This window comes from Salvelinus alpinus, chromosome 14, assembly GCF_045679555.1.
Source record: "Salvelinus alpinus chromosome 14, SLU_Salpinus.1, whole genome shotgun sequence".
NCBI lineage: Eukaryota > Metazoa > Chordata > Actinopteri > Salmoniformes > Salmonidae > Salvelinus > Salvelinus alpinus.
Window position 1 is genome coordinate 34,333,725 of NC_092099.1, and position 25,365 is coordinate 34,359,089.

The window sequence follows — 25,365 nt, forward strand, 5'->3', positions numbered from 1 at the left end:
CTGTTGACAAAACGTTTATTAAAAGGAAGAAAACGGAACGAAACAGGGGTAAACATACCTGAATCTGTCCAATAGAAACTCTCGTTTGCAGCTGTTGGACTAATGATTACATCCTAGATCAGCTAGATGCAGGCAGGAGTGTGCAACGCGGTATTGAATGTGTCAATGTCTGTTACCTTCATTACTAAAATGTATCTTCACCTGTGCACCTACGTTGTAAACTTTCATTCATAGACTAGGTAGTAGCAACCTCATGATGGGTGAAGGGAACATGTGAGTATCATGTAGTTGCCTAAACGTATTGATGTTACATTGAGCTGGGTGAATGGAATATGAATGACAGTCATCCAATATGCTGTAATAGAAATAAGGCCACTGGTCAAAATAACCACATTTTTGGGTAAATCAAGTTACCCAATGTGTTTGATCATTCATATAACCCAACAGAGCTGTTTCAAAATAACCCAGTGCTGGAAATGTACTATATATTGGCCCAGCACTTTTTAGAGTGTACTGATTTGTATCACGGGTGACCTGCATGCACAAGCACAGCCTGTGGCACCTTTTCGCGCAGATACCTATAGCTCCATTCCCTGAGCGCTGGTGCACCAGCACTACATTAACTGTAGGTGGACCACCCGTGCGCGCTCCCAATTGCGCATTCGTGTTTGGACGGGTCGGATTTCGGATGGAAGTCGGTAACAGAAAAGGTAATTCACGTCGCTGTGTGGAATTGAGCTATATCCCCTCCTCACCTGCTTTTCCCCGGTCAAACCTTCAAACCGTGGCCAGGGACCAAAACACCGGGAGAAGAGCGGGAGGATGTGACTATTCAACAGATCATCAGATTATCAGACAGTTTTATCGCGGTTGAGAACACAGGTGAGGAGATGACACGTTTTATTCACCGTCTGTTTTTATACTATTGTAGATTAGAAATAATTGCAGGCGTGAACAATTTTGCAACAAACAAATAAGTAGATTTTATTTGTTGGAACCATAATGAATGGTTTGCAGCTGGAACCATTTCCTTCTACAGCATTTGTTTAATTGAAATGACTATTTTTTTGAATAGTGTTTGAATGATAATGATTTCCCTTGTCTCGTTGTCCTGTGTATTGTGAATTTAATGAAGATGGGCTGCTGCATCTTTTCCAATCCATAATGATTTATATAGATTTCCTGTCAGTCTGTTAATAAGATGGTCACTATAGTTGACTAGCAGGGAGAGGAGAAGCTTCACTATCCCTTTTATCTCATCCCCCTTTTCCCTCTTCCCCTTCATATTTTATCCTCCTCTTCTTCATCCCCTGGCCTTTATGTCTCTAATTTAATGATTTATTTGACCCATTCTCTCATGAGAGCAAGCCTTCAGAGCAGTAGTAGACAGACTAGTTGCTATTGATTATGCTGGTCAGCTGAATTGCAACTTCAACAGACATCTTTGCCAGCCGTGAACTTACATGTAGGGCCTATACAATGTGATGATGATTCCCCAAGGAGAGTGGGTAGGGCACAAATCCCCCTTACCGGATGGACCATTAGGGGGGAGGGTCGGTCTTGGGTCAACTTCTACCAAACAAGGTTATTATAGTAAACGAAAACTGAAACTAAAACGAAACATGGAAAAACACTTTCGTAAACTGAAATAAAATAACTAACAAACCTGTTATATATACTGAAACTATATTTGATTCCAAAACAAATTAAAATAATTAATTATATGTTCAGTTTGAGTTTTTATTTTGTATGGGGGAAAACATCTAATGGGGTTTTCAAGCTTCTGAATCTGGCAGGTAAATGCTGCCAGGAGATGGTGATGTTTCAAATAGGGCTAGTTTGTGCATCACTATTACTAGCTATTACTACAGTATTTAACAGGAAATAAATCTGCTACTTTCTGTCCCTAACACTCAAACTAAAACTGAAACTAAATAATGTAAAAACGAAATAGAAATGGCTTATATAACTCAAACAAAAACAACTAGTAAAACAGGTCTGAAAACGAATTGAAAGTAAACTGAATTCCTAACAAAAATGTAAAATCTAATATAAATAAAAACGAATATAAAAACACAAAAATATAATAGATAGGTTTTGGAGTAGACACCCTTTTTCCCCCAATTTTCGCCTTAAATGACATACCCAAATCTAACTGCCTGTAGCTCAGTACCTGAAGCAAGGATATGCATATTATTGATACCATTTGAAATGAAACACTTTGAAGTTTGTGGAAATGTGAAATTAATATAGGAGAATATAACACATTAAAACTGGTAAAAGATAATACAAAGAAAAAAACATGCGTTTTTTTGTTCCATTATCTTTGAAATGCAAGTGAAAGGTCAAAATGTAATATTCCAGGTTAGGCGCAATTTTGATTTTGGCCACTAGATGGCAGCAGTGTATGTGCAAAGTTTTAGACTGATTCAATGAACTATTGTATTTCTGTTCAAAATGTTGTATCAAGACTGCCCAAATGTGCCTAATTGGTTTATTAATACATTTTCAAGTTCATAACTGTGCACTCTCCTCAAACAATAGCATGGTATTATTTCACTGTAATAGCTACTGTAAATTGGACAGTGTAGTTAGATTAACAAGAATTGAAGCTTTCTGCCCATATCCGATATGTCTATGTCCTGAGAAATTGTCTTACAACCTCATGCTAATCACATTAGCCTACGTTAGCTCAACCGTCCCGCGGGGGGGACATCGATCCTGTAGAGGTTTTAATCTCTTCCCTGTCTCTGGTGAAGAGGACCATTAATCTGTAGTCTCTTCTGTTATTACTGAGGAGGAGGAGGAAGCAGGAGGGAGGGGGATCTGAGACAGACCTTGGGCCATTCATCCATCATAAATCCAGACATTAGCAGTTAGGTTTTAATAGTAAAGGGTACAGATGAGTGATCCTCAAACCTAGAGGCAGTATTGAGGATATTGAGTTTTTAAAAGTCACATTGTCTCAGTCAAACCCTGTTGTCTGTCAGAGGAGAGAAAGAAAGAGAAAAACCCCTGCCTCGTTTGTGTGTAGCTTTGATCCTGCAACTACCCACTATAGAAAAACTGTTTCCTGCCTCGTTTGTGTGTAGCTTTGATCCTGCAACTACCCACTATATAAAAACTGTTTCCTGCCTCGTTTGTGTGTAGCTTTGATCCTGCAACTACCCACTACTGGTTGAATCAACATTGTTTCCACACCATTTCAACAACAAAATCTGTGATGATTTTGAATCAACGTGGGAAACTGATTGGATTTGCAAAACGTCATCAACATAAGGGCATTTAGTCTTTCTTCCACCCAATGTTTAACCTAAATCCAATGACATGGTACATTTTTTGTTGATTTTATGATGAATTCACGTTAGTTGACAACTCAACCAAATGTAAATCAAACTAGAAATTGAACTGACATCCGTGCCCAGTGGGTAATGAATGATATTATGCACAAACCCCCTCTGTTCCAGTTATCACAGGCAGACATCAGACGTCTTATTTACAAACACTGATTAGTCTGAAAGCAGAATGTTTAGTCTGGAAGCAGGATGAAACAGTCAAGGGATTCTTCTGTCAGGTGAATAAGAGAGAACAGAAAATACCTTGACAGGTTACATACTCAAACAAATAAAGACTGCTGGAGGAAGATCTTGCAGTCAAATTGAAACGTTTTAGCAACATATCGTCTTGGGATCTACTGTTGAGTTTTTGGTGAAACACACATAGCCGGCCCAACGGTACCTCTATGGTCTCACTATTAAGAGACTGTTAACGTGTTTCGGTCTAAATGACTCCTAGGGTCCTGTGGCAGAAAGCAACACGGTGTGAACACTGATTTCTCCCAGGATCTTATTCCTTTAACACAGATTACAGGGTCTATCTTCTGCCCCTCTGAGATTCCCTTCAGAACACCACCAATTAGCCGTCTGCTCTAAAGCCTTTTTCTTAATATCCACAGCTTCAGAAGGAAATACCTCAATACTTTACATCAATCACTGGGCCAGACCTGGTGGTGTCTCCCACTTAACCCTTAGAATCAGAGCATAGTATCCCTCTCTCTCCCCTATCTTTCCATCAGACCTATGTATATTCTGCTGAGAGGGAAAGATATATTAAACGTTTTCTCCTTTTTCATCCCTGGTCGTCTGCCAAGTCCTTGAGAGAAGTGTCCTGTTCTCTGACAGGGACAGTATGTACACACCTTCATTGCTACAGTACTGTATGTTGAGCTACACTGTTTTATTACCATGGCTGTATTCATCACTGTGGGACAGGCTGCGTCTCCAGAGAAGGAAACAGAGTCATTCTGCACTAAAACAGTCACTCAACTGTTTACAGGCCCTGACTCTCACCCTAATACAGCCACCTTAGACAAGCCCTGTTGTAACTACATGAAGAATATCATGTTAACCTGTAAGCCAGATAATGTGCCTATTCCCAAAAAATCTATTTTCAGGACCACGGAGAGCGCCCTCAACGCCCTGAAGAAATCACCACAGTAGTGGAGAGCGCCACTCTCTGCAAATGGGCTCTCTCTCCACCAATAGTTTCAAGTTTTAATGTCACTTACACAAGTACAGTGAAATACCTTTCTTGCAAGCTCTAAATCCAACAATGCAGTAATCAATATCAATGTAGTACTAACATTTACATAAGGTAGAACAAAAACACAAGAAATTAAAATAAGAAATGAGAAGAACATAAGAAAGTAAGATAAACAGTGTGGCAGCAGTGTAATGGAAGATTATACATAAGTGTGTATGCCTGTGTGTACAGTAAAAATGTGTGTGGATGTTATGAGTGTCAGTGTGTGTGAGTGTGTAGAGTCCTGTGAGTGTGCATAGAGACAGTTCAACATTTTAAATAAATACAAGGGTCAACTCAGTCCATGTAGCCATTGTTGTTAGATATTTAGCAGTCATTTGTCTTGGCGATAGAAACTGTATCAGGAGCCTGTTGGTGTCAGACTTGATGCACTGGTACCGCTTGCCGTGCGGATGCAGAGGGAACAGTCTATGGCTTGGGTGGCTGGAGTCTTGAACGATTTTCTGGCCCTTCCTTTCACATCACTTGATATAGAGGTCCTGGATGGCAGGGAACTGGGCCCCAATGATGTACTGGGCTGTCCGCACCACCCTCTGTAGTGTCAAGTGGTAAAGGGTGGTGCTGTTGCCATACCAAGCAGTGATGCATCCAGTCAAGATGCTTTCAATGGTGCAGCAGTAGATCTTTTTGAGGATTTGAGGGCCCATACCAAAGTTTTTCAACCTCCTGAGGGGGAACAGGCGTTGTTGTTCCTTCTTCACGACTTCGCGTGTGTGTGGACCATTTTAAGTCCTTAGTGATTTGGAAACAGAGAAACTTGAAGCTCTCGACCGAATAGGGAATAAAACCTGATTTATTTTCATCTGCAAGTACTGCTTTGGGACTCCTTATTATACACCACAGGTCCTGTCTCTCATCCTAATAGAGCCCCCTAACCTTAAAAAGGGCCCTGTCTCTCACCCTGATACAGCCCCCTTATACATGGTGCCTCATTACACAATCATACAGTGAGGTGAATAATTAGCAGGATGTGATCCTGCTGAGAGGAGGAAGTATGCATGACACACACATACACACACACACGCATACTGTACACATACACTCCATCCTAAATTAGTTCATTCCTCTGATTATACTCAAATCAACACAGAGTAATTACTGCTTGTCGTGTAGTGTGTGTGTATGTGTGTGTGTTCATCCACAAACATTCCCCACCAACAGAAGCCACTCATCCTTGTCCCTCAGTTCAGCCAGTCAGGGAGATAAGTGTGTCTATAACAGTATTGACCGGTGGTGGCGGTGTATCTGTGTTTGTGTCTGTGTGTGTGTGTGTGTGTTTGACAATCGAAGTAAGAATAATCAAATGCCATATTTGTGTCACCCAGTATCACCTCAGTAGACTGCTGCTGGGTGTCCTGTCTGCTCTGCTCTGTCTCCAGAGCACATTATAGAAGGAGATTACATCCCCACACAGATAGATAGATATATAGATAGGGGGAGACATTTTTTAAAGATTTATGCATTATTGCATACTCCAAGCCTTGGCTGAAATAGGTATTTTGAAATCCAAGTTAAACTGAAACAGGTCTGTTTTAATCCTAGTTCATCTGAAACAAGTCTGTTTATATCCCAGCTCAACTAAAATAGGTCTATTTGAATCCCAGTTAATCTGAAACAGGTCTGTTTAAATTCCAGTTCAACTGAAACAGGTCTGTTTAAATCTCAGTTCAACTGAAACAGGTCTGTTGAAATCCCTGATTCTACCCCCAGCTTGATAAATGAGTCATGCTAAGCTTTGCATCTCCAGGGGGACACGTCACTCTCACAGTCCTAGCGCTTCAATCCACAGATTAACGTTTAAATGGGTGCATTCCAATTACACAGCATCAGGTATCAGTCCCTATCATTTCAATCAACACACACACACACACACACTGAAGCTGTTGGGTTTAAATGAACCACTCTGGTGAGAAACAGTACACACTTAAATACAGTGCATTACTACAGTACAGTACATGCTGTTCCTTGACTTTAGTGTTCTATATTGTGTGTGGATGTGGAGGAACAGACTCACAGACAGGTGATATGCTGATAGACAGGAGAGAGGTTTGGGAGAGATCAATCAACTGTATTTTGTACATCAGCAGATGTCACAAAGTGCTTATAGAGAACCCAACCTAAAACCCCAAACAGCAAGCAATGCAGATGTAGAAGCACAGTGGCTAGGAAAAACTCTCTAGAAAAGCAGGAACCTAGGAAGAAACCTAAAGAGGAACCAGGCTCTGAAAGGTGGCCAGTCCTTTTCTGGCTGTGCCGGGTAGAGATTATAAGAGTACATGGCCGTTAAGGCCAAATCCTTCTTCAAGATGTTCAAATGTTCATAGATGACCAGAAGTGTCAAATAATCATCACAGTGGTTGTAGAGGGAGCAACATGTCAGCACCTCAGGAGTAAATGTCAGTTGGGTTTTCACAGCCCAAAATTCAGAGGTCGAGACAGCAGGTGAGGTAGAGAGAGAGGTAGAGAGCGAGAGAGAGGTAGAGAGCGAGAGAGAGGTAGAGAGCGAGAGAGAGGTAGAGGGAGAGAGAAAGAGGTAGAGAGAGAGAAAAAGAGGTAGAGAGAGAGAATGAAGTAGAGAGAGGGGGAGAGAAAGAAAGAGGTAGAGAGAGAGAGACAATGTTTAACTAGGCAATGTTTTTGATGTGTGATGCAGCTGTGTGTGTTCGTGCATGCGTATGTGTGCAACTAATGATGTCTGAGAGTTTATCTAACTTGAGTTGTGCTTTTCTTCAAATCCATCCTTCACAAAAAGAAAGTCATAGTTGCTATGACAACTGTTCCACCTTGAAACAGGCTTCTCACAGCTAACTGTAGAAATAAAAGGAAATCAGCATGATGAGTGCTTTCAATGTCTTATGAAAGCTATTAAAGGCACTTAGTTTCACTTCTTGATTGATAAACTCTAAAGAAGTTGTAGTTAGAGTACAGAAATACTGTCTTCAGGGACAAGTATACACACACACACACACACACACACACACACACACACACACACACACACACACACACACACACACACACACACACACACACACACACACACACACACACACACACACACAGACAAATGCGCAGACATACACAAAACACACACACACATTGTACTCTCTTTGATCAGTGATTACACCGTGTGTATGCGCGTGTGTGTTTGCATGTGCGCGTGCATGTGATGAGGGTCATGGCTTTGATCAGTGATTGCATCAAGGGTGAGTATGTGTGTGGGTGGTTGGGGGGTGGGGGTTATGAAATCAGCGGCTGGACTCTCATTGTTGATTCTTTCTCTTGTCTCTCTCTCCAGGTGTGTGTGTAACATCATTGTTGAGACCAGAGAGCCTGCTGATCAGAAGCTACTGATACAAGGGTTACTGCTGAAGGTCACACACCAATGAACACACTTTACAGAGGTACACACAGCTTTTACAGTTATGGAGGATTAAGGTTCATTCATCATCTGTCTGGTCTTTCTGAAGTCCTTATCTTCATGGTTTGTGTGTGAGTACGTTTTAAACTCTTAAGCACCGTTCATCTATATACAGCTAGCCTTGGTGTAAACCCTCCCCTCCCCTCCCCTCTAGGATGGACTTCTCTAACTGTACAGAGGGGTTCTTCTCCCTGGGCGATGGGAGTGAAGAGGTTTCTATAATCCCCCCAAGTAAGATCCTCCTCACCTTCACCCTGTCCCTGCTCGCTGTCATGACAACGGCCATCAACTCCCTGGTGATCACAGCCATCATCGTAACCAGGAAGTTGCATCACCCGGCCAACTACCTGATCTGCTCTCTGGCAGTGACAGACCTGCTGGTGGCCATCTTGGTCATGCCCTTCAGCATCCTCTACATACAGAGGTCACAACATAGATTCATTATTGCACAATTGATTGATTTGTCTTGCAGCATAAAGTGTCTTACAGCATTTCAGATGCCATTTATGTTTAAAATACTTATTTTATCAAACTATACACTGAGTGTACAAAACATTAAGAGCACCTTCCTAATATTGAGTTGCAACCCCCCCTTTTGCCCTCAGAACTCACTCAATTCGTTGGAGCATGGACTCTACAAGGTGTCGAAAGCGTTCCACAGGGATGCTGGCCCATGTTGACTCCAATGCTTCCCACGGTTGTTTCAAGTTGGCTGGTCCTTTGGGTGGTGGACCATTCTTGATAGACACGGAAAACTGTTGAGCGTGAAAAACGCAGCAGAGTTGCAGTTCTTGATACAAACCGGTGCGCCTGGCACCTACTACCATACCTTGTTCAAAGGTACTTACATCTTTTGTCTTGCTCATTCACCCTCTGAATGACACATACACAATTCATGTCTCAATTATCTCAAGGCTTAAAAATCATTATTTAACCTGTCTCCTCCCCTTCATCTACACTGATTGAAGTGGATTTAACAAATTACATCAATAAGAGATCATAGCTTTCACCTGGATTCAACTGGCCAGTCTGTCATGGAAAGAGCAGATGTTCTTAATGTTTTGTTCACTCAGTGTACAGTTTGTGAGCATAATAATAAAGTACTTAATAATGAAGTTCAGTAACAAACATAATCACTTTCATTATTCTGTCTGAATCCTCAGGGAGAGCTGGCAGATGGGAGAGGCCGTGTGTTACATGTGGCTGAGTGTTGACATCACCTGCTGCACCTGTTCCATCCTCCACCTGGCAGCCATCGCTCTAGACCGCTACCGGGCCATCACTGACGCCGTGGAGTATTCACACAAACGCACTGGACTCCGAGCTGGGATCACTGTCGGCGTGGTCTGGTTTCTGTCCATCCTCATATCCCTACCCCCTCTCCTGTGGAGGAACCATGGCGGGGAGCCAGAAGAGAACCAGTGTCTGATAACTCACCACCACATCGCCTTTACCCTCTACTCCACCCTGGGAGCCTTCTATATCCCCCTGCTCCTCATCCTCATCCTCTACTATAAGATCTACAGAGCAGCTCAGACTCTGTACCTCCGCAGGGGGGCCAGCAGGGCCAGCCGACACTCCTCCATGGTCAACGGAACCACCCTCCCCTCCTGCCCCCCTGATGGGGGCCCCGACACCCTGAACCTCCAGGAGAAGTCCTACTCAGACCCCCCCACGGAGGGAGACCGCGTGCGCATTACCGTAAAGAGTCCCCACAGCGAGTCGAGGCGGGAGCGTGAGTGTTCGTTGAGACGGCAGCGTATCTCAGGGACCAGGGAGCGACGTGCTGCATCTACGTTAGGACTGATACTGGGGGCCTTCGTGGTCTGCTGGCTGCCTTTCTTCCTGAAGGAGGTGATCGTCAACACGTGTGGCTCCTGCAACACCTCCATAGAGCTGGCTGACTTCCTCACCTGGCTGGGGTACCTCAACTCCCTCATCAACCCTCTCATCTACACTATCTTCAATGAGGACTTTAAGAAGGCCTTCCAGAGACTGGTCAGGTGTAGGCATCGCCTCTGACACGGACGGAGAGGACACACATGCACACACACACACACAAACACGTGCACAGCGTTCAGTTCTGAGTTGTGTTGGGCCCGGGATGGCATCTGATTGCCTGAGATCAGAGACTATCGACAAAAGACTTTAAATTATTAACCGGAGGAAATGACCTTTAAGACTATGTCAAGACTATGAGACACTCCAGCCAGGTCAGTCTAATGGGACTGGCACATTGCTGAGGTCTGGAGGGAAGTTAGGAGGACCTCAGATCCATAAGAGTCTATTTATGGAGAGCCCTGCAATCATCATCTTCTTGTTTGTATGGGTTATTGACGTGGCCGGAATGGTGTTTAATGACATTGAAAGGACAATGTTTAAATGAACAGACTGAAACAGATGAGGCGCTAGGGTGAAACTCTGGATGTACACCATCGGCCTCGATCGTTCCAAGGTCTCAGAAAAGCTTATCATGGTGTTTCTGTCTGTTCTATAACTATCAACCTCCCCAAGCTAGTCTGCTCTGAAATAAAACCTATCAAACAATATTTGTTGTGGTCATTGTTTTTGTTTAACCTACCAAAGTAGTGATTAAAGATATTATGATACTCAGTCAGTGTTATTAATAAACTACAGTATATATTCCACTTATACAGTTCAACTTTGATCTTATATGCGGCATGGGCACTTTATATTCTATGGTCTTTAATACAGAGACCTCTATAGCTGTATAGCTGATTAAGGAGGTAAGAGAGTTATTCCACCCGTAGCACAGCGAACTCTGTTCCAGAACACTCCTAAGCACAGCAGGATAATGAGTGCACAGGAAGTGCTGGAAAACTCGTTATTTTACTCCCACTCATACACTTAGAATAGCACATATTTTCTTTACTGTAGGACCACAGGGCATTTTTTGTGACGCAAATGTAGGGAGATTTGTTTTTTAAATTGATAACAAAATGATAGTTTAAAATGAGAATGTGATACAATGATGCTAGAAAGAGGGGATGGTTTTATTGAACGTGCCTCCCCTCTGAAGGTACAGTCCCATCAAACTGTGGTTCCTACCTCCACACACAGATGGTATCTACAGTATAGCAGGGTAGAGATGAGCTATTCTATGATTCATACAGTATGAATCGTATCTCACCTTTAACCTGCTAAATAGCATCTGTGTGGGGAACTAATACTACAATTTTAAATCATTCTGAGGCAAGGGATAGCTGGTCTTAACAGTATCTGAATGTAGCCTATGCATGTGAGTTTATAAATTGACAGCATGTTGAACAGGTTGATAGATTCATCCCAGCACTGAACACAGAAGGCTACAACAGCAGTGACCGTCCCACAGACAGCACGAGCACAGTGTCAGAATGGTTGTGTAATGGCGCCCTCCTCAGGACGAAAGAAGGTTTTTCAATTCCGGTTTATCAAAAATGCACAGAATTCAAACTAACAACTTGTTGACTGTGATTTTGTTTTGGAGTTTGTTGAACAACCATCCATCTGTGTGAAACCTCAAGATGAGCAACGAATCGTCAGAGAGCGATGTGGACGTTACTATTTAGAAGCTGAAAATAAAATATCTGGAGAGGAAACGGGTTAGTTTGCCTGCTTAGCTTAATTATTTAGCTAGCTGGATCACTCGTTACCAACGGAACAAGCACAACTAGCGAGCTAGCTATCTAGTTATATAAACATACTACTAGGTTTTGCACGTACATGCAGTGACTGAACATACTATAGCTAACTATTGGCATATGATCGCTAGGTCTCTACAGAGCAGAAAGCAGCTGGGCTGAGTGGAAGACACTAACATGTTGAGCAGCAGAGAGTGGTGAAGTCCCCCAGGTCTAGACGAACCACCACCAGGAAGATGAGAGGTTACAACGGAGCTGTTCCAGGCTGTCACCAACCCAGGGGGGAGAGAGGTGAGGCAGCAGCTGTCATCCCCTGTCCTCTCTTCCTCCTGCCCCTCAGTGATGGGACAGTACTACCAGGAGATGCTGCACATTTACGAACAACTACAGGCATAGCGTTTGAGCTAGCAACAGTGGTCGGCCCAGCTCCAGGACAGAAAACACCGCTAGAGCATGAGGAGGTACACACACTTGAAGTGTTGTGTGTGAGTATAGTCAGAACCACACAGTGTTATTCAAACATTTTCAGCAGGGATCCCAGACTTTCTGGGGACCCCATTTTTTTCCCCAAAATGTTTTTGCAACCCCATCCCAAATCTAATAACACAACCTTAAAATTCATTGAATTTTCATCTCTTTTATCAAAATGAAATGAAAACAAATGATTGAAATTATCTTTCTCAAAAACGTTTGTAAATTGGCTCATAGGCCTTAAAATCGGTACATTTAGATTTTTACATCAACAAATAACCTTCGATTCATTGCATTTTCATCTCTTATCAAATGAAAAGAAAAAAAGATATTTCTCAAAAACGTTTGTAAATTGTCCCATAGGCCTAAGTCTGTACTCTAACATTTTTGTCCCCGCACAAAAAAAGGATAATTTAAAAAATTGGCCTCCCCACTGCAGGGTCACGACCCCGACTTTGGATACCACTGCCCCAACCATACATAATAATGATGATGATGACAATGAGTGTTTCTGGTTGTCTCATTCTGCATGGCAGTGTAAGCCCTGCCCATCTCAGGCTGCTGGTATTGCTATTGGACTGAGTTCTAGATGGACAGGCATTTCCTCCAGTAGCAAGGAGACCACTGGACAGCCCAGGGTCAGCAGCACACGTCTCCAGCTGTCTCTCTCGACAGGTGCTCTAAGGTGGGAGGACTGGACTAAGCCAGGGGGTTGGTAGTTGTTTTGGGTTGTTTAGCCATGTGTTTGTGCTGTTATGATGTCCCAGGCTTTGTGTTGATCCTCTGTTTTGAGGTTTATGTTGTGTTGTTGTTTGTATTGTTTTGTTGTTTGTATTGTTTTGTTGATATTGTGTTGTCCTGTCTCTAGGTGTTGCCTCTGTTGGTAGAGCAGCTGCAGCAGGTCTCTGCATCATCAGACCCCTCTGTCACCCTGTCCCTGATCAAGTTTATATAATGGAGCCTGAGAGAGATAGACAACAGCACACAGGTAATACACAACACTACACAATACAACACAACGCCACAAACAATATAAGACCATATTCTCCTCCCAGCTGTGAGAAAGCCTTTGATTTAACGTCCAGTTGAGTTTCAACATTATTTTATTAAATCCTTTGTGTTGGACTGTGTCCTGTGCTGGCCTGGCCAGTATGTGGTTTATTAGTGTGGGGTACATTAGAACAGGCTGTGTGTGTGGCTGGGGAACAGAAATCTCACTGACAGAGGCTCAGACCCTGCTGAATAGAATGGGCCCCAGCATCTCTGTCTGGTTCTCAATGAGAACATGCCCAGCCCAGTGAGTCAACAACCAGCATAGATGCCATCCCGGATCCAACACAACGCAGAACTGAAACGTGTGTGTCTGTGCGTGTGTCTGTGTGTGTTTGTCAGGCAGTGTCAGGGCAGCTATTTGACATGCTTGATGTTTAAACTGGAATCACATGGTGTAGTATTACTGCAACATGTTGAGTTTGAACCAGAAAACAGGCCAGAAACATAATCTCTGTGGATTTAATTACAACGCTGGTCTCCCACTGACTGTGTGTGTGGGTGCATTTGTATTTGTGACTTTGTGTGCTTCTGTGTATGCAGCTCGTGGCTCTGTCGTCCACTCTGCGGCGTCTGGTGAAGAGGTATCCAGGGCCCCGACCCAGCAGCAGGACCCCAGCGGCCCCCTGAAGACCAGGACCCTCCCACCGTGTTGTGGTTTTCCTTTGGATATGAATACAGGTTTATAATATACTGTTTTATTTGTGACTATATAACTCATACTGTAGTACTGTGCTCTCTATGGGGAGCCGTTCAGGTTTCCATTAATCAAACAACCAACCAATCACTTTTTATTTGTATCATGCTTTTCAAAAATACATTGGTAAGCAAGTTTATAGCAGCAACCCAGACCTAAACCCCACAGTGCAAGCTCTCTGCCAGGTTGGCTCAGTTCTATATCTGAATGGACATGAAATTGGTTTGTTCATATTGGAAGAATATTTCTTCTTATTTCTTCAAAATGATGTTATCATGTCAGACAACGGTATCTGGCCCAAAAAGCTTTTAACTGACTATAGAAACATTTCTGAACGAATAAAAAAACTGTCTGCATCAGAGCCATATAATATCTCTTGCCACATTTGCTTACGAAGTTTTCAGGAAACCCAGACCCCTAAATTGGTTTGGACCAGAGAGAGAGAGAGAGGCAGGCAGGCTTTGGGTCAGGGGGTTTCTGGTGTTCCCTGGTGTAACCCTCCAGCCCAGTCCCCCACACCCCTGGCCAAGCCAGTCACAGACTGCACAGTGCTGTGTGTCTGGAGAGCATCATTGACACAGGCCTCATAAACATGTCTTCTCCGTAACCATGGCCCAGTTTCCCAAAAGCATCTTAAGGCTAAGTTCATCCTTTGTTTCTGAAGTTGCACTTGAAAGCGCTTGTTATTTACCAACTGCCTCAGACCACTCCTAGATCAGCTAGGTGCATCGTTAGATCTATTTCCCCTCCTGAGTCACTTTATACATCCGCTAAACATACACTGAACCAAAATATAAACGCAACATGCAACAATTTCAAAGATTTTACTGCGTTACAATTCATATAAGGAAATCATTCAATTGAAATAAATTCATTAGCCCCTAAATTATGGAATTCACATGACTAGGAATATAGATATGCATCTGTTGGTCACAGATACCTTGGATCAGAAAACCAGTCAGTATCTGGTGTGACCACCATTTACCTCATGCAGCACGACACATCTCCTTCGCATCGAGTTGATCAGGCTGTTGATTGTGGCCTGTGGGATGTTGTCCTACTCCTCTTCAATGGCTGTGCAAAGTTGCTGGATATTGGCGGGAACTGGAACACGCTGCCGTACACATCGATCCAGAGCATCCCAAACATGCTCAATGGGTGACATGTCTGGTGAGTATGCAGGCCATTGAAGAACCGGGCCATTTTTCAGCTTCCAGGAATTGTGTACAGATCCTTGCGACATAGGACCGTGCATTATTATGTTGGAACATGAGGTGATTGCGGCGGATTAATGGCACGACAATGGGCCTCAGGATCTCGTCACGGTAAAATGCAATTGTCTTTGTTGTCTGTGGCTTATGCCTGCCCATACCATAACCCCACCTCCACCATGGGGCACTCTGTTCACAACGTTAACATCAGCAAACCACTCGCCCACACGATGCCATACACGCTGCCATCTGCCCTGTACAGTTGAAACAAGGATTCATCTGTGAAGGGCACACTTCTCCAGCATTTGCACACTGAAATCGGTTACGACACCGAAACTGCAGTCAGGTCAAGACCATGGTGAGGACGACGAACATGCAGATGAGTTTCCCTGAGACGGTTTCTGACAGTTTGTGCAGCAATTCTTTGGTTGTTCAAACCCACAGTTTCATCAGCTGTCCGGGTGGCTGGTCTCTGACGATCCCGCATGTGATGAAGCCAGATGTGGAGGTTCTGGGCTAGCATGGTTACGCGTGGTCAGCGGTTGTGAGGCTGGTTGGACGTACTGACAAATTCTCTAAAACGATTTTGGAGGCGGCTTACGGTAGAGAAATTAACATTACATTCTCTGGCAACAGCTCTGGTGGACATTCCTGCAGTCAGCATGCCAATTGCACGGTTCCTCAAAACTTGAGACATCTGTGGCATTGTGTTGTATGACAAAACTGCACATTTTAGAGTGGCCTTTTTATTGTTCCCGGCACAAGGCGCACCTGTGTGCACCTTCCCGGCACAAGGTGCACCAGATATGCCACATCTGTCATGTGGATGGAAATGCTTACAAAGAGGGATGTAAACACTTTGTACAAAACATTGTAGAGAAATAAGCTTTTTATGCCTATGGAACATTTCTGGGATTGTTTATTTCAGCTCATGAAACATGGGACCAACACGAGTGGTAGAGAGAGAGAGAGACGTGAAGGGCAGAGATGTATGAGTCTAGACAAGCAGTTTGTCAGGGCCACATTCAGAGTGTCACCTCCAGTAGGCTTTAAACAGAGCTGTTACTGTTAACTGATCTCAAATGTGTGTTGGATTTGGGCTAAACTTTGAACATTGAGATATTAAAGACATGATAGATCAGACGCAGAGTATATAAAGGAGTGAGATCTGTATAAAGACAGAGTGGCTGTGGAATGTGCTGGGTGGACGGGAGAGAGTCACGAGAGTGCAATAGGTGATACGAGAGGACATCTGTGAATTAGGCGAAGGAGGGGTTGAGGTCAGGAGGTTAGGTCAGATCCCCTGAAGGGAGAAATAATGGTTATATTATCGAACCATAATATGTAAGGATTGGAGAGAAGGTGGGGTGTCTAAAGTGGAGTATATACAGTTGAAGTCTGACGTTTACATACACTTAGAATGGAGTCATTAAAACTTGTTTTTGGCAAGTTGGTTAGGACATCTACTTTGTACATGACACAAGTAATTTTTCCAACAATTGTTTACAGACAGATTATTTCACTTATATTTCACTGTATCACAATTCCAGTGGGTCAGAAGTTTACATACACTAAGTTGACTGTGCCTTTAAACAGCTTGGGAAATTCTAGAAAATGATGTCATGGCTTCAGAAGCTTCTGATAGGCTAATTGACATCATTTGAGTCAATTGGAGGTGTACCTGTGGATATATGTTAAGGCCTACCTTCAAACTCAGTGCCTCTGCTTGACATCATGGGGAAATCAGCCAAGACCTCAGAAAAAAAATTGTAGACCTCCACAAGTCTGGTTCATCCTTGGGAGCAATTTCCAAATGCCTGATGGTACCACGTTCATCTGTACAAACAATAGTACGCAAGTATAAACACCATGGGACCGTGCAGCCGTCATTACGCTCAGGAAGGAGAAACGTTCTGCCTCCTAGAGATGAACGTACATTGGAGCGAAAAGTGCAAATCAATCCCAGAACAACAGCAAAGGACCCTGTGAAGATGCTGGAGGAAACAGGTACAAAAGTATCTATATCCACAGTAAAACAAGTCCTATACCGCTCAGCAAAACCGCCATAAAAAAGCCAGACTACGGTTTGCAACTGCACATGGGTACAAAGGTCGTGCTTTTTGGAGAAATGTCCTCTGGTCTGATGAAACAAAAATAGAACTGTTTGGCCATAATGACCATCGTTATGTTTGGAGGATAAAGGGGGAGGCTTGCAAGCTGAAGAACACCATCCCAACCGTGAAGCACGGGGGTGGCAGCATCATGTTGTGGTGGTGCTTTGCTGCAGGAGGGACTGGTGCACTTCACAAAATAGATGACATCATGAGGCAGGAAAATGATGTGGATATATTGAAGCAACATCTCAAGACATCAGTCAGGAAGTTAAAGCTTGGTTGCAAATGGATCTTCCAAATGGACACTGACCCCAAGCATACTTCCAAAGTTGTGGCAAAATGGCTTAAGGACAACAACGTCAAGGTACTGGAGTGGCCATCACAAAGCCATGACCTCAATCCTATAGAAAATTTGTGGGCAGAACTGAAAAAGCATGTGTGCGCAAGGAGCCATACAAACCTGACTCAGTTACACCAGCTCTGTCAGGAGGAATGGGCCAAAATTCACCCAACTTATTGTAGGAAGCTTGTGGAAAGCTACCCGAAATGTTTGACCCAAGTTAAACAATTTAAAGGCAATGCTACCAAATACTAATTGACTGTAATGTAAACTTCTGACCTACTGGGAATGTGATGAAAGAAAAAAAATGAAAGAAATCATTCTCTCTACTATTATTCTGACATTTTACATTCTTAAAATAAAGTGGTGATCCTAACTGACCTAAGACAAGGAATTTCTACTTGGATTAAATGTCAGGAATTGTGAAAAGTTGAGTTTCAATGTATTTGGCTAAGGTGTACAGTCGCGGCCTAAAGTTTTGAGAATGACACAAATATTAATTTTCACAAAGTCTGCTGCCTCAGTTTGTATGATGGCAATTTGCATGTTCTCCAGAATGTTATGAAGAGTGATCAGATGAATAGCAATTAATTTTAAAGTCCCTCTTTGCCATGCAAATGAACTGAATCCCCCAAAAAACATTTCCACTGCATTTCAGCCCTGCCACAAAAGGACCAGCTAACATCATGTCAGTGATTCTCTCGTTAACACAGGTGTGAGTGTTGACGAGTACAAGGCTGGAGATCACTCTGTCATGCTGATTGAGTTCGAATAACAGACTGGAAGCTTCAGAAGGAGGGTGGTGCTTGGAATCATTGTTCTTCCTCTGTCAATCATGGTTACCCGCAAGGAAACGCATGCCGTCATCATTGCTTTGCACAAAAAGGGCTTCACAGGCAAGGACATTGCTGCCAGTAAGATGGCACCTAAATCAACCATTTATCAGATCATCAAGAACTTCAAGGAGAGCGGTTCAGTTGTTGTGAAGAAGGCTTCAGGGCACCCAAGAAAATCCAGCAAGCGCCAGGACCGTCTCCTAAAGTTGATTCAGCTGCGGGATCGGGGCACCACCAGTACAGAGCTTGCTCAGGAATGGCAACAGGCAGGTGTGAGTGCATCTGCACGCACAGTGAAGCGAAGACTTTTGGAGGATGGCCTGGTGTCAAGAAGGGCAGCAAAGAAGCCACTTCTCTCCAGGAAAAACATCAGGGACAGACTGATATTCTGCAAAAGGTACAGGGATTGGATTGCTGAGGACTGGGGTAAATCTCTGAATCCACTTTCCGATTGTTTGGGGCATCCGGAAAAAGCTTGTCTGGAGAAGACAAGGTGAGCGCTACCATCAGTCCTGTGTCATGCCAACAGTAAAGCATCCTGAGACCATTCATGTGTGGGGTTGCTTCTCAGCCAAGGGAGTGGGCTCACTCACAATTTTGCCTAAGAACACAGCCATGAATAAAGAATGGTACCAACACATCCTCCGAGAGCAACTTCTCCCAACCACCCAGGAACAGTTTGGTGACGAACAATGCCTTTTCCAGCATGATGGAGCAACTTGCCATAAGGCAAAAGTGATAACTAAGTGGCTCGGGGAACAAAACATACATTTTTTGGGTCCATGGCCAGGAAACTCCCCAGACCTTAATCCCATTGAGAACTTGTGGTCAATCCTCAAGAGGCGGGTTGACAAACAAAAACCCATAAATTCTGAATAATTCCAAGCATTGATTATGCAAGAATGGGCTGCCATCAGTCAGGATGTGGCCCAGAAGTTAATTGACAGCATGCCAGGGCGGATTGCAGAGGTCTTGAAAAAGAAGGGTCAACACTGCAAATATTGACTCTTTGCATCAACTTCATGTAATTGTCAATAAAAGCCTTTGACACTTATGAAATGCTTGTAATTATTCTTCAGTATTCTATAGTAACATCTGACAAAAATATCTAAAGACACTGAAGCAGCAAACTTTTAGAAAATTAATATTTGTCATTCTCAAAACCTTTGGCCATGACTGTATGTAAACTTCCGACTTCAACTGTATAGTTGTGATGGTGAGAAATGTTTTTTTTTGTCTGAATACAGCTGTGTCGACCCTTCAGAATTTAACTTGGTTTAGCTTCTCTAGAGTCCGTGAGTTATTTACTCTGAACTTAGAACCTAACATGTTTAAAGCCTATTTCAGACAGAAGATGTGGTATGTTACCTGTAAAAAAATATAAGGCAATATTTTTATTGCCCCCTTTTAAACAGCCCCTTATATTACCAGTTTCTTGCATGCATACCCTTTTACATATCAGTGGGTTAACCCATGGGGGTTGTTTGCAATTCAAATTATGGAAGTGTTAATGAATTGACCTGCAAAAAAGCAGAGAACCATTCACACAGACCCCATACCTGTATTTTGGTTACAGGGTCTGTAAAAATGCATGTTTGTGTATGAAAGGGGTAAGGGTTAAGTGAGCCGCCAGCTTGGATGGGATAAGTGTTGGTAGAAGAGATGGGGGTGGGAGCCTGGTTGGGTTTCAGTGGCAGTGTCCAGGGTGTCTGTGTGGTGTGTCTGTGGGATCTAAGAGCTATTTCTCTCCTCTCCCCCAGCTGACATGCTACTCCCTCCACAGTGACCTGGTGTGTGTGGATGTCAGGGGACTGTTTCTGCAGTATGGGGGAGTGTCTGTCCTCTTAGCCCTGCTCTGAGGGGAAGAAGGGGCTGCAGACCCCCATAGACATCCTACTGCAGCTCAGTGCAGAGTCACGTAAGCATACAGCACACTACTACTCTCACCATGAATCAGTCAGTACAGTCCCATGAGTCCCACGGATTCCCACCATTATGTACTGTCCCTCCATAACAGTACAGTTAGAGTATGCTCTTATTATGTGTTTTACGTTTGACTAATTCATGACTGCTGATTGTGGCAAGGAACCATGTCATTGGTGGATACTGAACAGAGCTGCTGGTGGCGCCGTGCATGCATGAGAGAGACACTGAGCAGAGCTAAGCTCTTGGTCCCCTTAAGTGTAGTGTGGCAGGCAGAGATCACAGCACCCCACCATACATGAGACAGACAGAGGGAGGGAGAGGGCCAGAGCTGGTGATTAGCGTGGTTTACAGGAGAGTAATGAAGTGAGTGTGAGTGAGGCCATGAGGGAAATTTGGGGTTCACACTTGAAGGTCACCATAAAAGCTCCCCTGACACACACACACACCTTGTCCTGCACTACTGTAGGCCTGCTCAATGCCCCCAAGGCAGCCGCCCCAACCCCCTGTACAGTACGGTATGGCTCGGCCCCTTCATTCAGTGCACACCTGAAGGTCAACTCAACTTCCCCTCTGTGGCTGCCCTGTTATACTGTAAGCCTGCCCTGTTTCATTGACACACAAACAGGGGGTCTGGTTCACACCTGCGGGTCACCCTGTCCCCAGTGTCTCCTGTCCTGTCTTACTGTAGGCCTGCTTGGTGTCTGTGCCCAAGGCAAAGCCCCCATATAACTCTCTCAGGGCTCAGGCTATTCTACAGTAATCTAGTCCATGTGTCTTATAGATGGGGGAGAACCAAGGGGAACCCCCCCACCCCCCGTAAATCGGCCTGGACATGGACCATTCCACCACTGACCCATAGTGTTTGAAGTTTCTCTCCTATCTGTCCCACATGGGGCTGAGGGGGCCTGAGGAGAGGAGAGGCTAGGGGCCAGATGTAGGTGTGTGTCTAGCTCCCTGCTACAGTAACAGGGATGGACCTCCTGGGTCTCTGCTACAGTAACAGGGATGGACCTCCTGGGTCTCTGCTACAGTAACAGGGAGGGACCTCCTGGGTCTCTGCTACAGTAACAGGGATGGACCTCCTGGGTCTCTGCTACAGTAACAGGGATGGACCTCCTGGGTCTCTGCTACAGTAACAGGGATGGACCTCCTGGGTCTCTGCTACAGTAACAGGGATGGACCTCCTGGGTCTCTGCTACAGTAACAGGGAGGGACCTCCTGGGTCTCTGCTACAGTAACAGGGAGGGACCTCCTGGGTCTCTGCTACAGTAACAGGGAGGGACCTCCTGGGTCTCTGCTACAGTAACAGGGATGGACCTCCTGGGTCTCTGCTACAGTAACAGGGATGGACCTCCTGGGTCTCTGCTACAGTAACAGGGATGGACCTCCTGGGTCTCTGCCAGTCTGCTACAGTAGCAGACATGTAGCTACAGTAACACTGTGAGACTTTTTCACACACAAATTACTCTATTAGTCCCTTATTCCCCATTGAACTTCTCACAGGGATAATAAAGGTGTTTGAATTTTATCCCCCAGCTCATTTATGTATAGAATGTGTTCTCAGTCAACTGAACTAGGAAAATAAAGGACAATAAGAAATGTGTGGATTGTGAAATATACATGTTTTTTGGCAGTTGTATCTGATGCTGGTTATGAGAGGTACTGTGTTATGTCGGGTCAATGACTTTGGCACGTATTCTACACTTAATGTTGTGATTGTACTCTGTCCAGACTCTTACCATACTGACCTGACTAGATCCATAAGCTCTGTGTTTACTAAACGGAGAGAAATATGCAGCTCACATCTGCTGAGATCTATGCCTCCCTTCTCCTCTCTGTTTCATCTCTCTCTGTTTATGTATCCAGAGGCTAGAGTTAACACTGACAAAATGGACTCTTCTTGAAGTGAAATCATGTAGAATTATTATTGTTGGCTGAGTGGAGTCGAACAGCATCTGTACGACTGCATGACTTCAGCTCGGTTCCTGATCCAGTTTACTGACAGCAGAGACTGGTTATAGTGTGAGTGCTGACTGGTCAGATTGTGGGCGGACTGGGCAGGTTTCACATGAATCTCCAAAAACCTTAACAGTAGTAGACGGTTGGACTGTGTAGGGTAATTCAGTGGAACTGTCTGTCCGTCCATCCGTCTGTATGCTTATCTTAGTGGTTCCCTCTCTGCAGGGTATCTGTATGAGTTCCAGCCTGCGCGCACCACTGAGGACTTCCATACAGCAGCTGTTCTTGTGAATAACCCCAGACTAGAACTTCGTCTTCTGGAGAAACTCTCCATCATCCTCCAGAAACTCCCTAAGATCAGGTGAGACAAACTGATCATGTTCTTCAGTCTGGACTCAGAATCATGATTAGCTGAATCAGGTGTGTTACTGCAGGGTTGGAACAAAAGCCTGAACCCCCAGTAGTAGACCCCAAGTCATTTTGTTGGGAGATGATGTCATGGTTTCCTTTATAGACAGGTTGTCAGTCTGGGTTAAATACTCAGTCATCTAGTTGAGAGTTTTTTTCCCCCGATTTTTATTTCACCTTTATTTAACCAGGTAGGCCAGTTGAGAACAAGTTCTCATTTACAACTGCGACCTGGCCAAGATAAAGCAAAGCAGTGCAACAAAAACAGCAACACAGAGTTACACATAAACAAACTCTACAGTCAATAACACAATAGGAAAATCTATGTACAGTGTGTGCAAATGTAGAAGAATAGGGAGGTAAGGCAATAAATAGGCCATAGAGGCAAAATAATTACAATTTAGCATTAACACTGGAGTGATAGATGTGCAGATGATGATGTGCAAGTAGAGATACTGGGGTGCAAAAGAGCAAGAGGATAAGTAACAATATGCAGATGAGGTAGTTGGGTGTGCTATTTACAGATGGGCCTTGTACAGGTACAGTGATCGGTAAGCTGCTCTGACAGCTGATGCTTAAAGTTAGACAGGGAGATAAGACTCCAGCTTCAGTGATTTTTTTTGCAATTCGTTCCAGTCATTGGCAGCAGATAACTGGAAGGAAAGGCTGCCAAAGGAAGTGTTGGCTTTGGGGATGACTAGTGAAATATACTGTTTAAGTCGGAAGTTTACATACACCTTAGCCAAATACATTTAAACTCAGTTTTTCACAATTCCTGACATTTAATCCAAGTAAAAATTCTCTGTCTTAGGTCAGTTAGGATCACCACTTTATTTTAAGAATGTGAAATGTCAGAATAATAGTAGAGAGAATGTTTTATTTCAGCTTTTATTTCTTTCATCACATTCCCAGTGGGTCAGAAGTTTACATGCACACAATTAGTATTTGGTAGCATTGCCTTTAAATTGCTTAACTTGGGTGGCCTTCCACAAGCTTCCCACAATAATTTGGGTGAATTTTGGCCCATTCCTCCTGGCAGAGCTGGTGTAACTGAGTCAGGTTTGTAGGCCTCCTTGCTCGCACACGCTTTTTCTGTTCTGCCCACACATTTTCTATAGGATTGAGGTCAGGGCTTTGTGATGGCCACTCCAATACCTTGACTTTGTTGTCCTTAAGCCATTTTGCCACAACTTTGAAAGTATGCTTGGGGTCATTGTCTATTTGGAAGACCCATTTGCGACCAAGCTTTAACTTCCTGACTGATGTCTTGAGATGTTGCTTCAATATATCCACATCATTTTCCTGCCTCATGTCATCTATTTTGTGAAGTGCACCAGTCCCTCCTGCAGCAAAGCACCACCACAACATGACGCTGCCACCCCCGTGCTTCACGGTTGGGATGGTGTTCTTCAGCTTGCAAGCCTCCCCCTTTATCCTCCAAACATAACGATGGTCATTATGGCCAAACAGTTCTATTTTTGTTTCATCAGACCAGAGGACAAAAAGTATGATCTTTGTCCCCATGTGCAGTTGCAAACCGTAGTGTGGCTTTTTTATGGCAGTTTTGGAGCAGTGGCTTATTCCTTGCTGAGCGGCCTTTCAGGTTATGTCGATATAGGACTCGTTTTACTGTGGATATAGATACTTTTGTACCTGTTTCCTCCAGCATCTTCACAAGGTCCTTTGCTGTTGTTCTGGGATTGATTTGCACTTTTCGCACCAATGCACGTTCATCTCTAGGAGACAGAATGCGTCTCCTTCCTGAGTTGTATGACGGCTGCGTGGTCCCATGGTGTTTATACTTGCGTACTATTGTTAGTACAGATGAACGTGGTACCTTCAGGCATTTGGAAATTGCTCCCAAGGATGAACCAGACTTGTGGAGGTCTACAATTTTTTTTCTGAGGTCTTGGCTGATTTCTTTAGATTTCCCCATGATGTCAAGTAAAGAGACACTGAGTTTGAAGGTAAGCCTTGAAATACATCCACAGGTACACCTCCAATTGACTCAAATGATGTCAATTAGCCTATCAGAAGCTTCTAAAGCCATGACATAATTTTCTGGGATTTTCCAAGCTGTTTAAAGGCACAGTCAACTTAGTGTATGTAAACTTCTGACCCGCTGGAGTTGTGGTACAGTGAATTATAAGTGAAATAATCTGTAAACAATTGTTGGTCTGTAAACAATTGTTGGAAAAATTACTTGTGTCATGCACAAAGTAGATGTCCTAACCGACTTGCCAAAACTATAGTTTGTTAAAAAGACATTTGTGGAGTGGTTGAAAAACAAGTTTTAATGACTCCAACCTAAGTATGTGAACTTCCGACTTCAACTGTACCTGCTGGAGCGTGTGCTACGTGTGGGTGTTGCTATGGTGACCAGTGAGCTGAGATAAAGCGGGGCTTTACCTAGCATAGACTTATAGATGACCTGGAGCCAGTGGGTTTGGCGACGAATATGTTGTGAGGGCCAGCCAACGAGAGCATACAGGTCGCTGTGGTGGGTAGTATATGGGGCTTTGGTGACAAAACGGATGGCACTGTGTTAGACTACATCCAGTTTGCTGAGTAGAGTGTTGGAGGCATTTTGTAAATGACATCGCCAAAGTCAAGGATCGGTAGGATAGTCAGTTTTACGAGGGTATGTTTGGCAGCATGAGTGAAGGAGGCTTTGTTGCGAAATGGGAAG

General features: G+C 43.8%; 1 protein-coding gene and 1 long non-coding RNA gene across 3 annotated transcripts; both read left to right on the plus strand.

Annotated features, from left to right (window-relative positions):
- Positions 1–674: 674 nt before the first annotated feature.
- Positions 675–10,569, plus strand: LOC139538826 (5-hydroxytryptamine receptor 1F-like). 2 transcript variants are annotated; one of them, XM_071341301.1, is made up of 4 exons: positions 675–882; positions 7,901–8,094; positions 8,178–8,447; positions 9,187–10,569. In XM_071341301.1, the coding sequence occupies exons 2-4, from the start codon at positions 7,988–7,990 to the stop codon at positions 10,043–10,045; spliced, it is 1,236 nt and encodes a 411-aa protein (XP_071197402.1). In that variant the 5' UTR covers positions 675–882; positions 7,901–7,987; the 3' UTR covers positions 10,046–10,569. The 2 variants fall into 2 exon arrangements, with proteins under 2 accessions (XP_071197402.1, XP_071197403.1); XM_071341302.1 differs by having other exon boundaries at positions 7,901–8,006.
- A 751-nt stretch (positions 10,570–11,320) lies between these two features.
- On the plus strand, positions 11,321–14,252 carry LOC139538190 (uncharacterized). Its single transcript, XR_011667689.1, has 4 exons — positions 11,321–11,625; positions 11,796–11,955; positions 13,004–13,123; positions 13,729–14,252. It is a non-coding gene; the product is annotated as an uncharacterized lncRNA (long non-coding RNA).
- Positions 14,253–25,365: the final 11,113 nt, after the last annotated feature.